The sequence below is a fragment of the Peromyscus eremicus genome, chromosome 6 (genome assembly GCF_949786415.1).
Source record: "Peromyscus eremicus chromosome 6, PerEre_H2_v1, whole genome shotgun sequence".
NCBI classification, from domain to species: Eukaryota; Metazoa; Chordata; class Mammalia; order Rodentia; family Cricetidae; genus Peromyscus; species Peromyscus eremicus.
In genome coordinates this window covers 107,123,004-107,137,902 of record NC_081421.1, presented here as the reverse complement: position 1 = coordinate 107,137,902, position 14,899 = coordinate 107,123,004, and the positions used below count along the sequence as shown (strand labels likewise).

The 14,899-nt window shown below is 38.5% G+C and overlaps 1 protein-coding gene across 1 annotated transcript in view; it reads left to right on the top strand.

Moving 5' to 3' along the window:
- The window catches only part of Bank1 (B cell scaffold protein with ankyrin repeats 1), a 230,354-nt gene that overhangs the window by 18,838 nt on the left and 196,617 nt on the right, over positions 1-14,899 (top strand). The window contains exon 3 of the mRNA XM_059266624.1: positions 14,503-14,654. Within this exon, the coding sequence (XP_059122607.1) occupies positions 14,503-14,654 (152 nt within the window). The remainder of the gene's footprint in view (positions 1-14,502; positions 14,655-14,899) is intronic.

Genomic DNA, 14,899 nt, shown 5'->3' with positions numbered 1-14,899 from the left:
TGATATTGTGTTCCCCAATATATTGTGCACCCTAATAAACTTATCTGGGGTCAGAGAACAGAACAGCCACTAGATATAGAGGCCAGAAAAAGGGTGGCACACACACCTTTAATCCTAGCATTCCTAAGGCAGAAATCAGTTCAAAGCCACACTGGAAACTGCCAGGCATGGTGACTCACACCTTTAATCCCAGGAAGTCATGGCAGGAAGCAGAAAGGTATATAAGGCGTGAGGACCAGGAACTAGAGCCTGGTTAAGCCTTTAGGCTTTTGAGCAGCAGTTCAGCTGAGATCCATTTGGATGAGGACACAGAGGCTTCCAGTTTGAGGAAACGAGATCAGCTGAGGGATTGGCAAGGTGTGGTTAGCCGTGGCTGGTTCTGTTTCTCTGAGCTTTCTGCATTCACCCCAATACCTAGCTCCAGGTTTTGTTTCTCTTTTTTTTTTATTTTTATTAATAAGACCTTTTAAGATGCATGTTACAAAATTAAAACCACTATATGCCACACACACAGTTGCTATAATGGCTAAAATTGGAAAGGCTGTTATTCAGGAGGTGGAACTCCCAACACTGCTTGTGGGCATCTATGATGATACAACCGCTTTGGGAAAAGTTTTATAGTTTCTTAGCTACACAAACATAAACCTGCTCTATGATCCAGTCATTTTCCTACCATTTACCTAAGAGAAATGAATGCATGTGTCTATGCAAATATTCATAGGAGCTTTATGACATAGACAAGTAGACATAGATGTGCCCATGAAAAGATAAATGTGTGTGTGTGTGTATATATATATATATACTCATGAATATAGATAGATAGATAGATAGATAGATAGATAGATAGATAGATAGATAGATAGATAGTGTGTGTGTGTGTGTGTGTGTGTGTACGTATGTGTGTGTGTGTTGGGAAAATTGTCTCATCTCTATAGAACCCTTGGTCACGGTTCTAACACACACTTCCCCACCAGGCTTCATATTGTCTGCTTCCCATCTCCAGATTTGCTAATTCATTGCCTTCTCTTTCCTTGCCTTCATAAAACAATGAGTCCTATTCCTATGCCCTGTTTTAAAGATTGCACCATTAACCGCATGACTCCAAGCTGGCACATGAACTTTCTTCTCTTCCAGCTCAGCTGTACCTCTGCCTTATAAATGTCTGTTCTCTCATCTGTTGGGTGAGATCTGCACCTGTCATTTCAGGATCTGCTGTCATTATTTCCCAGCCATTGGCCTGGGTCTTACCTTTCTCTTCTTCCGAGATGATCACCAGGTTAGGGGATTATGCACTGTGTGTAGAATAGACTTAAAATCCTCTAGGGTTGTAAGAAAAGGCCTCATTATCTAATTCTACCTGAAAGGATTTTAATTAGCAGCAGGATTTAGAGACCCTACATTGATTTTTTTCCTACTAATTTAAACAATAATTAGTTGATTCCAACAGTAAAAGTATAATGATAGCCTAGTACATTTAAGACAAAGGCCAATAGTACTGCTTTTTACTTTTTCAGACTTTATTAAAGTCTGAAAAATTATTATGTGCCAACTTTAACATTTAGGGATTGGATATCTGCCTTTTTCTTTCTCTAAGAAACTAATGGTTCATTATTATTTCAGAATTCCAATTAAAATGATGGATTGTTTGAAATATATATTACTCAAAAAGTCTGAATTATAATGTGAGTTCAGGTATCTGATACTTTACACAAGGGATTTCTTTTTTCCTGAAGTGCTTCTCTGGTTTATGTAATTGAGTAAATAGTTGGATTTTTTCTGAGGTTGTAGAAGCCCAGGTTTCAAGTTTATGGTGCATATTCTAATTCTTTTAAAGATTTTTTACTTGAATCAATTTATCTTTTAATAAATTTCTGTTTTATTTTATTGTCTACATTTCTCTTATTTTCTTTCCTCTTGGTCATTCTCATGTATATTGAAAATGAAGCAGTCATCTGGTATAGTAGAACACCCCTTCCAGGCTTTCCTGAACGTCAGCTCAAATATCAAAGTGAAGAAACTCTAAAGAGGCAAGCCTTGATATGTGCAGCAGAGAACTGACTCCAGAATCCCAGAGTTGTTGTTGGTTGTTTTTGCTCTTATGGCTCTTTTGGGGGGCCTGCCACGCAGCTCCCAAATAAATCATGCACAGAGGCTTATTCTTAATTATAAGTTCCCGGCCTTAACTTGGGTTGTTTCTTGCCAGCTTTTCTTAAATTATCCCATCTATCTTTTGCCTCTGGGCTTTTTCTTCTTCTTCTGTATATCTTACTTTCACTCTTACTCTGTGGCTGGCTGTGTAGCTGGGTGACTGGCCCCTAGCCTCCTCCTCTTCTTGTTCTCTTGCTCTTTCTTCTTTTCCACCTAGATTTCTCCTTCTATTTATCCTCTCTGCCTGCCAGCCCCACCTATCCTTTCTTCTGCCTTGCTATTAGCCATTCTGCTCCTTATTACATCATCAGGTGTTTTAGACAAGCAAAGTAACACAGCTTCACAGAGTTAAACCAATGCAACATAAAAGAATACAACACATCTCTGCATCATTGAACAAGTGTTCCACAGCATAAACAAACATAACACATCTTAACAGGTACTGATTTGATTAGCATTGTGGAAGCTGAGGACATGGATTTTCAGCTCACCTTGGAAGCTACCTGACCACCTGGAAGATGCTGTGTCATTCACTTCACTTGTCTTTAAACTTCTTGGCAAAGAGATTCTGCTTTAAACATTTTTCTATCTTTCACAATGACCAGGACTATATGGGATAATTTTTAAACTTTCCAAGATCTTCATGACTCAGTGAAATTCATTTTAGGACAGGAAATGAAAACCTCACCAAAATTGCATTTTAATAAAATATTTTTAGTTTGCAAGTAATAGTTTAAATCATGAAGTAAGGCTTTTGTCATATGGAAGCACAGACTCAAACATTATGATAGCCATTAAACAAGACTGCAGCTTTTTGATGATAGGAAAGGAAAACACATTTCTGAAATAAGCTACAAGCAGACAACTGTCATGAAAAATGGAAGATGTGAATTTATATAATGACTTTTCTAGTGGCCCATATGAAGAATTTAAAAAAAAAAACCTCACCCTCCATCTAGTTAGAAAGTTCTCACTAATGAAATTGAGACAGGCCTTTCTTCTCCTCCACAGTGCTGAGATACAAGGACACCCCATGATGGCTCTTTAATGTAGTTTCAGACCCTCATGCAGTCATGACACACTTACCAAAAGAGTTATTGCTTCAGTCCTCTAGAATACAACTCTTAAATAGCTCTACTACAGACACAAGATAGTGTATTATCTCTCTTCTGTATTTTATTTTTTTTTAATTTGCTTTCTAACATACATTGATGAATTTCTATGGAGCAAGCACTGTTAGAGGAACTTGAGAAGGGCCACCATCATTTATTGATTATGACTCCACATTTGTCACAAATCGTCATTTTCTAAGTAGTGACAGCCAATCAATCAAAAAAAACACAGCCACTTTGCTCGAATGCTTTGGAAAATGCTAGATAATTCATTGAGCAATGAGAAGTAATAAACATAAACAGACTGTCACTCCTATGTAAATCAGCAACTGAACCAGAACATCAGCCTAATGTTAATTAGCTATACTCTTATGCTATGGTCTGCTGTGGATATCGCTCTGTATAAATAAAATGCTGATTGGCCAGGAGCCAGGCAGGAAGTATAGGCGGGACAAGCAGAGAAGAGAATTCTGGGAATAGGAAGGCTGGGTCAGGAGACGCTGCCAGCCACTGCCATGAGTATCAACATGTAAGATACTGGTAAGCCACAAGCCATATGGCAAGGTATAGATTTATAAAAATAGGGCTGGGCGGTGGTGGCACATGCCTTTAATCCCAGTATTTGGGAGGCAGAGGCAGGCAGATCTCTGTGAATTGGAGGCCAGCCTGGTCTCCAAAGTGAGTTCCAGGAAAGGCACAAAGCTACACAGAGAAACCCTGTCTTGAATAACCAGAAAAAAGGGGGGGTTAGTTTAAGATATAAGAACAGCCAGCTGGAAGCCTGAGCCATTAGGCCAAACAGTTTAAATAATACAAACGTCTGTGCAGGGGCTTGGTGGGACCTGGAGAGAAGCTCTCCAGCTACAATGGTCATAACTGATGCCTTAGGCATTGCTTCTGGAGTTTGAGATCATATGTTGTTTGTAATAGCTCTAAAAAGTTTGTGTCTTTGATTCTATAAAATCATTCTTGTGATAACTCTACCATCATGTGATGTGTATCACTGTAATCAAAAGTCTTCGAATGTTGACTTGCTTGTTTTTCTGGTTCCAGAAATAACCAGTGGCATGGCCTTGGGGACATCAATTTACAGCTCAGAACCTTTTATTTCTGTTAGAACTGTATTTTTCTCCCTTTCCTTGCTTTCTCTGTTGGACTTGTTGTTAGCTTTAATTTTTCTCCCACGACTTAGCATCCACTGTTGCCACACTTGACTCATATCTGCCCTTCATTTGATAGTAAACCTTGAGAAGTGAATGAAGCTCATAGAAGCATCCCTAGCATCCAGGACAACTCATGACACATAGATGGTTGATAAATGTTGATTAAACAATAAGTGTATTAATCTATACAGGGAGGATATTATTATCTACCTTGTAGAATTGGTAGAATGTAAGTAATAAATCAAAAACTATAGTATTGGCTTATAATAAATATTCTGTGATTGTTATTAATATTCTTGTTGTTTATAACAGTTTAGATCAGATTCCAGTTTAAAATTCTCTTCCTTTTTGAGGATGAAGTCCTCATTATGAGACCATTCTAGCTCGCTGATCATGCTTTAAGACTGACCTTACTGCATTGTGAGGAGAAAGGTCACTTTCACAGATAGTGTGGCCATTTGTTTGAGTAAGAGAAACTCCAGCCCAGAGTCAAGGGTGCTGTATTGAAGATGAAAGATAGCTGTTCATTAGTTGCTCTCAAACTTTCATTATTTACTTTATCATTCATGGGGGTAACAACATAAAACACAGCAATTGTTTTGACACTTAAATACAGATAATGTCAGCGTGCTCTTATTCCCCTATTTCTTCCAAGGGCAGAGATCCACAACTCTTAAACCAACAGGAAATTGCCTCCCATTTTTTCTTTTTCTTTCTGGCTTCTAAAATTTAATTAAAATAGAATTACGTGGTATGTAAATACAACCTCTGAGCCTGTTTAGTGTTGCTTGTGTGTAAATGATTTCAGGGCTGACCACTTGGTACTGGATAACCACTCTTTTTCTAGTACATCTTTCTAGAATGTTCATATTTTTCTAGAGTCTCCTGCAGTTTCCGCCTTGTAGCCTCATCATTCCTCCAAGTTCTCACTGTTTGTTGTACATATGCCCTTTTCCGCTGAGCCACTCAGATTGGGCTGAGCATGGATGCTTCACTCTTTCTTCTCTGCACAAACTCCTTTATGCTGTCTGCAAGGAAGCCTGTCACATTAGCATCCGCTGTTCTAGGTAAAGACTTGTAATGTATTGAAGGCTATTTCAGAAATGGGGACATCAAAGTTGCCATTAATTCCCCATATGTTGGCATCTGTCCACCCCTTAATCCACCCTAACAACTTCATCTCCATATATTTCCAACTAAAATAAAATAGTCTGTTCATTTCACAGATAATAATTGAGTGCTTATCAGGTTCAACACCAAACAAGATAGTAAATTCTTTACGTTTTCAGAGAATAGAGAAAGAAGTTGTGAGAAAATATATACAATCACTATGAAGTTTTCTCTCTTCCAGTCATTGTTCTGTTGAGGAAGCCAGCCTGAAGCCCAATACTCATCTCTTAACTAAAGTGGTACTAGTGTATGTAGCTATGATATGGATATAGATGTATGTAAATTTGTATAACATATATCAAATTAAAGTATACACATACAATATCATATGAGAAACCTTGTAAAAGATAAACTCATATTTTATAACCATATATTAATATTATAATTATTAAAATAAGATACTATATTTGTAATTTATGTGTATAGACACAATTTGTGTATATTATATATTTGTACTTATATCCTTAGGAGATAAATATCTTGTGTAAGTATATATTTATATACACACATATATGTACAAATTACATATGTTATATGTATTATGTAAGTTGTATATGACAATTTATGTTTGTATGGAAAAGGTAATGTTTTCCTAATTACCCCCTATGTATATAAAGTTTATTTGGAAGCAAATAAACAAACCATTTCTAATAATATTGAAGTTTTATTTTATACTCAGGGAAAAAAAAACCATAATGTCTTTACTTTGGCAAAGTTAAAATTTTTCTGTTGAGCTCTACTCATAGCTTTAACTTAATTATATCTACTACTGTGAGTCTTATCATGGCTAAAAGTTCTATTGTTCCTTCAGAATTTAGAAAAGTTTTAATAAAGGAAGAGAACTTTCTGTTTGCCTCAACAATTTGTAGAGGAGACTATTTCCAATACAATTTAAAAATTAAATAATTTATAATTATTATACAATTAAAAATATCTATAAATCATTTTGATGAGCAGAAATGCAAAAATCTAGCATTGAAAGATTAGTTTGTATGTGTTCACAATATAATACAGTATGTGGAAATCTTGATGAACTGAAAAGAACAGCTAGCATACAAAGTATCATTGCAGCACATAAAGGTGTTATATAGCTCAGATTGGCCTTGAACTTATTATGTAGCCACAGGTGGTCTTGAACTCTTGATCTTCCTGATTCCACCTTCTACCCTGCCTGATTTAGTCAGGACTGGAGCAAGAACCCAGGGCTTCATACAGTCTATGCAAGCACTCCATTAACCAAGCCACACCTCCTCTTTTAAAGTATTTATCTGAGGCCTTTTGTCACTTTGGTGAAAATTTAACTAGCACAATCACTAACAAGTTTTCTGAAATGTTGGATTAATTTTGCAATGCTGATGTTCTTCGTATTGATCTTGGTGACCCTTATGTGATAGTTTATTTATCAAGACAGTGATTATTTTTAGTGATGGACAATACTTTTCTTGAAAATCATTAATTATTTTCAGTTGCTATGGTACCTTTTATGAGCATCCTCGTTTGAACACTTACACATCACAAAGCCTTGCTCCCCACTTAACCCACAGAGAAGTACTGGTCAGCTCTTCTTATCTTTCTGTGCTAACTTTGGGAAATTAGAAAATATACCAGGCTCAACATGTTGCCTCACTCAGTATTTGTGTCTAGTATGTTTTGTCCAGAAAGAATCCATAGAATTTTATTCAGACAAATGTAGCTGGAGAGCTTCTCTCCAGGTCCCACCAAGCCCCCGCAGTCCCACAACCCACGTATAAAATAAGCACTCAGACGCTTATATTACTTATAAACTGTATGGCCGTAGCAGGTTTCTTGTTATCTACTTCTTTTATCTTAAATTAACCCATTTATATTAATCTATAAGTTGCCATGTGGCTCGTGGCTTACCAGTACCTTACATCTTGCTTGTCATGGTGGCGGCTGGCAGGTCTCTCCCCCTGCCTTCCTGTTCCCTCAATTCTCCTCTCTTTTAGTCCCGCCTATACTTCCTGTCTGGCTACTGGCCAATCAGTGTTTTATTTATTCAGAGCGATATCCACAGCAGACAAAGGCAATTTGCTTCTTACCCAGTAACAGTTGCATCAGGAGAAGTTTCTTTCCCAGTAACAGTTGTGTCAGGAGAAGTCCCAATAGTCAGAGTTGTTACTAGTTAGGTTTTACTTTGTTACCAGGAACTTTGGCTTCATAGGGCTTCTACTAGTTTGATTTGCTTGTCTCAGGAGCAGCTGCTGGTCCATGTTGTGGTTCTGGGGTTTCTTTATTTTTGGAAAGTAATTAGCTTTGGAAAGCCAGTCTTATGTTTGAAATTATGCTTTACAATCATGCTTTAGGCTCTATTTTCTCTGTTTGGGCATCTGTGTTCATCTAATTTCTGATTAACATCAGACTTTCAGAACTGCTCAAAGTTGGTTCTAACTCAGTGATACATGCCAATATCTAATGTCCTAAAGCAATTATTTTCCTTAGACAATCTGTATTATCTGGCTTGCATATTGTAGAAGGGGATAGATGCATATATATTTAGTCTGAGGTCTTGATCAATTCAGTCCTTATTTTGAAATAAATGTGTATAGTTTACTCTCAAGCTTATTCTGTAAAAATTACATTTCATTGAAGAAAAATCTAATTATGTATATAATTTATGATACATAAATATCACATGTATGCATATATGGATATATATGTGTGTATGTATGTATGTATATATATATATATATATATATATATATATAGTTATAACTGACACTCTGCCTGCTCCATTAAAAGTGCTACAACATATGCATATATATGTTAAAATGTAGAATCTAGAAATAGCCACTCCTGTGATTTTGATATAGAAATGGTTAGTTTGTTCTCATTCATTCAAGATTATGAATGTGTTGAATTTCTGTCACATAGTACACACATATATTTAACACACATATTGATGTATGAACCTTTAAGTTGAAAATTTTGTAAATTGGATTCTTCAAGTTATACTATAAAAGAGTTTCCCAATATTAAATATTGCCTGATAGAATTTTATTAGTGACATTATTATCTTACAACATATTTTGTTTGTTTTCCTGTGGCCTAACTTGCTTCTAGTTTTTTTCTTTGTTGTTGTTTTTTTGTTTTGTTTTGTTTTGTTTGTTTTGTTTTTCAAGACAGGGTTTCTCTGTGTAGCTTTGTGCCTTTCCTGGAACTCATTTTGTAGACCAGGCTGGCCTTGAACTCACAGAGATCCACCTGCCTCTGCCTCCCGAGTGCTAGGATTAAAGGCATGTGCCACGACCACCTGGCTGCTTCTAGGTTTCTGTTCACAGTCATAGAGATTTCTCTTTTTGTACCTTTATGGTTGTACCCTTAGGATAAATAAATAGTCCTTTATATCATAACATTACAAAGAAATTCATTTTCAAAGACACAACACCTTGATATGGTATGGTAGACTGACTTGTTTTACAGTACATTAAGTGAAATCAGCCTCTTGGTTCGTTCATCAATTGAAAACTACAGTTTCCTACAACTTTCTGCTCTTATGAATGCTGAGACAGAGACGGGGACCACTGAGCACAATGAAACTACTCTGGAAACAGTTGGAAATGGCTAGAGAAATAAAGGCTGATTTTTATTTGCTTCAAACAAGACCAAGTCTGGAAATTTGGGTGCTTTGTTTCCTAATTCTTCAACTTTCATAAAACAGAAGCAAGACAAAACAGAAAGCAATCGTTCCTTCTTAGAAGTGGCTGCAGTCTCCCTTCCCAGCTTGCCCAGTCCTCATCCTCAGCTTGGAGCTGATGACTTCTTGTTTGGATGTGATTGATATCAAACTCCAGAGTGGCTCTAAGTTCTTGTGTCTCCAAACAAGGAATTGAGCCAAGACACAGTTGGAGCAGAAGCAGAGATTATTTTCTTACAGAAAATAAAATTTCCAAGGGAGGGAATTAGCTGGGGCAGGAAGAAAATTTATCTACTTAAAGGAATTGGAATCGTCGACTCATGGGCACAGCACAGACTTTTCTGTGCATGTTTATCGGGTGTTGCATGTGTCATGAGCATCTTAGATTGCTGTCAAGGCTGCGTGGTTCAGTATTATACTAACTTTGGGGAAGGAATAAGATTGGTGCTGCACAAAGGAAAACATGAATAACGTGAAAGTAGATGGTTTTTTGTTTTTCTTAAAAAGAGCGTGTCAGAAACCAAAGTGGACTAGCAAGCACAATGGGCCAAAATGGCCTTTGCCTCTCCCTACTGACATAGGTGGCGGCTGTGTCTCACCCTGTTGTTCGAGTCTTAGATGGTCTTATAATAAAAATCCTGGAGCCGGATATTGGGGTGAAAGCTGAAAGATCAGAGAAGCAGAGCAAGTCACAGCCACTGCCTCTTACCTCACCAACTCCATGAATCCTCTGACTGAAATCCTTCTGAGTTTTCACCCAAAAGGGTCTCAGCTGAACTGCTTTAGTTCCTGTTTCCTCACACCTTATATACCTTTTTCCGCCCTGCCATCATTTCCTGGGATTAAAGGCATGTGTGCTTCGAAGTACTGGGATTAAAGGCATGTGCCACCACTGCCTGGCTCTGTTTCCAATGTGTCCTTGACTCACAGAGATCCAGACAGATCTCTGCCTCTCGGGTGACAGGATTAAGGGTGTGTGCTACCGCTGTCTGGCCTCTATGTCTAATCTAGTGGCTGGCTCTGTCCTCTGATCCCCAAACAAGTTTACTAGGGTACACAATCTATCACTACATCACCCCACTTCAGGTAGCTGGACTTCACAATCTGATGAGATGGAGCAATCTGCATGGGGGATGTACAGGATTTGGGACCTTGTTGGGCTGCCTACCTTTGATAGGAAACAATGACAACAGATTGTTTCTCATAATTACCACAAGTTGCCTTTGGAAATTCTGGAGTACCTTTTGCACCTGTGAGGAGTAGCATCTGGTCTTTTCTGACAACTTTTTTTCCATACGCTAATTTTGTAAGTTTGCATAAGGCTCGCTGGAACTCACCTTCTGCCCTATTCACCTGCCAGGTAGTGAGGACAAAATTCTAATCCTAGCCTAGCTATCAGTACCTTTGACTCTTCATCTTCAATCCTTTTAGCCAAAGTCCACCAGGAACATACTTCCCTTGGTTATTTGGATGTTATGTTTATTTTAATGAAGAGAAATACATCATGGAGAACCAAGGTATCTCAGTATGAAGAATGTATTAGAATGAACATAAAATTAGGCGGATGTGTGAACTGCAGGAGAGCCAAGCTGCCAGGACTATAACTTGCTTGTGCCAGGAAATGTCACAAAATGGATAGTTGCCTTTTCACTCTATGGTGAAACACAAATCTACTTCCTCCTTAAAAGGCCCCAATGATAACAAACTGAAGTATGATCCCAGCAAAGTTCACCTCTGGGAGTCAATGAGTTTATTAGGTTAGAGTGCATAAGTGAAGGGCTATTTACAGGACCCTGGGGGCTCCAAACCAGCTTCACTGTGAAGTCTTTGACCAGTGTGGGTGATGCCTTCCCCATAGCCATGCTAATAGAGTTTCCCTCTCAGTTAACTTTTGCCAGCCTGTATACTCTAGCACCTCCTGAGGCCCAGATGCCTCATGCAATTAGGGCAGAACTGCATACACACGGGAGGAAGGTGCAGAGAGAGTGGCCAGAATCTCAAATGAGAGTCCAGTGGTCTTCCCAAATCCCTCTTCTCGGAGGGAATGTTGCTGACAGACTAGCTAATGATGGTGAAGATGTTTTTCTGGGAAGTGGGCACCCATCTAATGAAGATGACAGCTGATTTGCTTAGAGCACTGCATTCTCTCACACTCTAAGCAGATAGAAAGCACAGATAGGAAAGGAGCAACATCTTTAGTGCTGGTGGCCTTGAGTTTAGATCTCATACCCGGGCTCCCAAACTCAGAAGCTTATAGCACTAAGCTTTAAGCACTGGAGTCATATGGCTTTTACCTTTCATGGTCAGAGCCATATTGTTTTAGATTACCAAGGCACAGGCTTGTTGTTGTAGGCTTATGCTGAGGACACTTAGCAGCTCTTTGAATCCTTGGTAACTCTCTAACACTTCCAGTTTGGGGGCTTTCAGTCTTCATGGTCTTAGATCCTATCTTAAGATGCTCACAGTCTCTGCCTCTCAATACTGTCACAGTTCTTAGTAGTGATAGCTTCTGGCCTTCTGCCGCTGGCCACTTGGACACTCTTACAGTCCCTCCTGTTTCTCTGAGCTCCAGATATTATGGTCTTCACTCTGGGTTGTTGTCTGAAACTTTTTTCTTCCTTGCCAATGCTGCCAATTCTGGGGGTAGAGGCTCTGAGAGGCTCTTCTCTGCACTGCCGGTGATAAGACAAGTGGGCAAAACAGACTTTTTAGGACCTATGGGTCATGACCCCTTTGGTGGTCAACTGACCTTTTCACAGCGGTTGCTTAAGACCATTGGAAAATGAGGATATTTGCATCATGGTTCATAATAGTAGCAAAATTACGGTTATGAAGTAACAATGAAAGCAATTCTATGGTTGGGGGGGGTCACGACACGAAGAACTGTATTAAAGGGTCGCAGCATTAGGAAGGTTGAGAACCATTGCTTTAGGAGGAGGTTTTAATGGAACTTATCCCAGTGCTGGAGGTAAGGGTGACATCAATGTGTAGGAGAGAAGCCTCAAGACTAACTCCAAAAGAGGAGCAAACAGGCTCTTTTTACAGCTAGAAAAGAGCCAGACCACACCTGTGCTCAGATTATAATTCTACCAATCACAGCATGCCATACACTTTAATCATCACAGACCTTATACAAATCGCTAGCCTCATATAAGCCCTTTTCCCCCCTGTTTATCATAAACTGTTTGTTGATTCACTAGGAGAGGCACTCTCCATCTTCCTTACCTAACTAGGACATGTCATGCTATGACATGATCCAGAGCAACTGGGGCCAGGAAACTTAGGAGCAGCTGCAGATGACATCATCTAGTGGTCAACAGAGCTTGTCAAGCTTAAAGAGATGTTGACTAGGCACTGAAGGCTGGAGTCATTATGTATGACTAAAGTCATGTCTCTTGCTAAAGTAGCATCAGCATTGGAGACTCCTCAAGACATCATTGAAATGTTCAAAGCAGCTAGGTGACCAGAGTGACCACATAGAAGGTCACCTACAGAGGGGTTGTTTAGTTGCAAGCTCCACACTCATATTGGCATAAGGGAAGGTCCTATTGGCTGTCATTCAAGGAGCCAGATGCCTACTGGAGACGGTTTTGTTTATTCCCAGGAAAAGTGAACTTTAAAGGGTGCCCACAATGCAGAAATATCACCACCAATACTATTACTAACAGTATCTAACAGGGTTTAACTCTCAGCTAAAGACGTATGAGAAGAGTTGGGTCCCTCTAACCTGTCACAGGGTAATTTTATGATTTTATAGATTAACCACTTTACTTAGAAGGAAGGCAAGTGTTCCAGTTTGCTTGGACTGACATGGGTTGGAGGGTTTCCTGGCCCATGGTATTTTCAGTACTAAAGCCAAAAAATCCTAGGAGAACTGGGAAGAGTGGCTGGTCCTATCTGAAGGCAGAAGAAAAGACACTACTCCTGGAATTGAAAAGAAGTAGTGGTCACTCATACCAGTCAGGATTGGGGAGGGTCAGTCATCTTTGATGAATGGATACTGTTCACGTTTGCAGCATGGTCTTGCCTCTGTCTTTATAATAGCAGAGTAGCCTTGTCTGGCAACATGAAACTGTTGTTGCTCATGCCAGGTTCCCTCCTAGAAAACCAAACTCTTTTCACTTTCCCACGCCGGTTTCTGTAGCGATTCCCTTGGAGATGACCCTAAAAGTTACAGATGTCACCTCATTCTGAGAATCTTAATTTCAACCATATGGACTGAATAAAGACACTTTGGGTTTTGAGTCACTGAGTAGTTAAAAAAAAAGTTCATTATTTACCACAATTTTTTCTTTCAATTGAGAACAATGTTTGAATAACTGAGACTAAATGCTGTTACTGCATGTGAAACCAGACGAACACCAGTCCCTTTACCCCTCTTTAAGCTCTGAAATTCATACTAATATGTTTCATTGTTCCTAGAACTTCCATAAAGAACTCACTTGAGTTGAACCACTTTTTTTCACAGAACACTTAAATATTTTGATGAACACCCATATTTCGTTATTTTTTATTTACATATGTATCTGTGTAAGTATATGCACAAACGTGTGAGTGGAGGCCAGAAGTTGTCAGAGCCCCAGGAGCCGGAGTTACAGGCAGTTGTAAGCTGCTGGATATGGGTGCTGGACCTAAAGTTGGGTCTTCTGAAAGAGCAGTAAGGGCTCTGATTAGCTCAGTCACCCAGCTAGCCCTGTATTTCATCATTAAACTTAGTATCTAGTGTTAGTTTACTTAATAATTGTTCCATAATGATATTTTAGCCCAGCTTGTCCTGGAACTCATTATGTAACCCAGACTGGACTTGAAATTTTAACATAAATGCCTTTTTCTCCTTGTAAATGCTTGGCTTACAAGTGTAATAACCATTCCCAGTTTATAATTAGTATTTAAAAATTAGTATGTGTAATATAAGTTAGTACTCAGGCTTAGATTGTTCTAACTGAAATTTTTCTTTATAATTTTCAAGGTAAATAAATTTTATAATGCTCCATTGGTTTTATTAATAGCAATAGAAAAAATGTGATATTTGGAATTTCTGTAAACATGTGACCAGATGAACATATAATCATATGATATGGCTTAGTTGTAAGTGCTGTAATAGTATTTAGTCAAAATATTATTTTAATGAATAAGATGTTTATTTCAATTATCCTAGACTCAGCTTCTGTACTTATGAAATTTATTCCACAGCAGTTGTTTTTTTTGTGGTGGATGGAATGATACTAATCTGTATTCTTGCAATTTTCCTCAGGTCCTGAAGACTACCTTGAGGTCAGCATTCCACCAGACCCAAGCGCAAAATATATGGAAGAGACAAGTGGACCGGAGGAAACTGATGACCTAGAAGCTTCCAGAGTGTCTGTGCCTCTGGCCCTGGTGCTTCCTGGGGAAATTCCATGTGAGGTCAGTGTTGATGGCTTTTATTGCATGCCCTGTTGTTTTCATAGACACTAAATTTCACTGTGATATAATTTGCACAATTAACCTAGCATTTTGGTTTACTCTTTTTCACAACTACAGTGTCAGAACCTATATCTAGTACTCAGTAGGCATTTAATATATCTTTGCTGACTAATTGGACATTGGAGAATCTCCAAACATTTAATCTTATCAAATGTGACTTGACACTTTAAAATGATACATACATG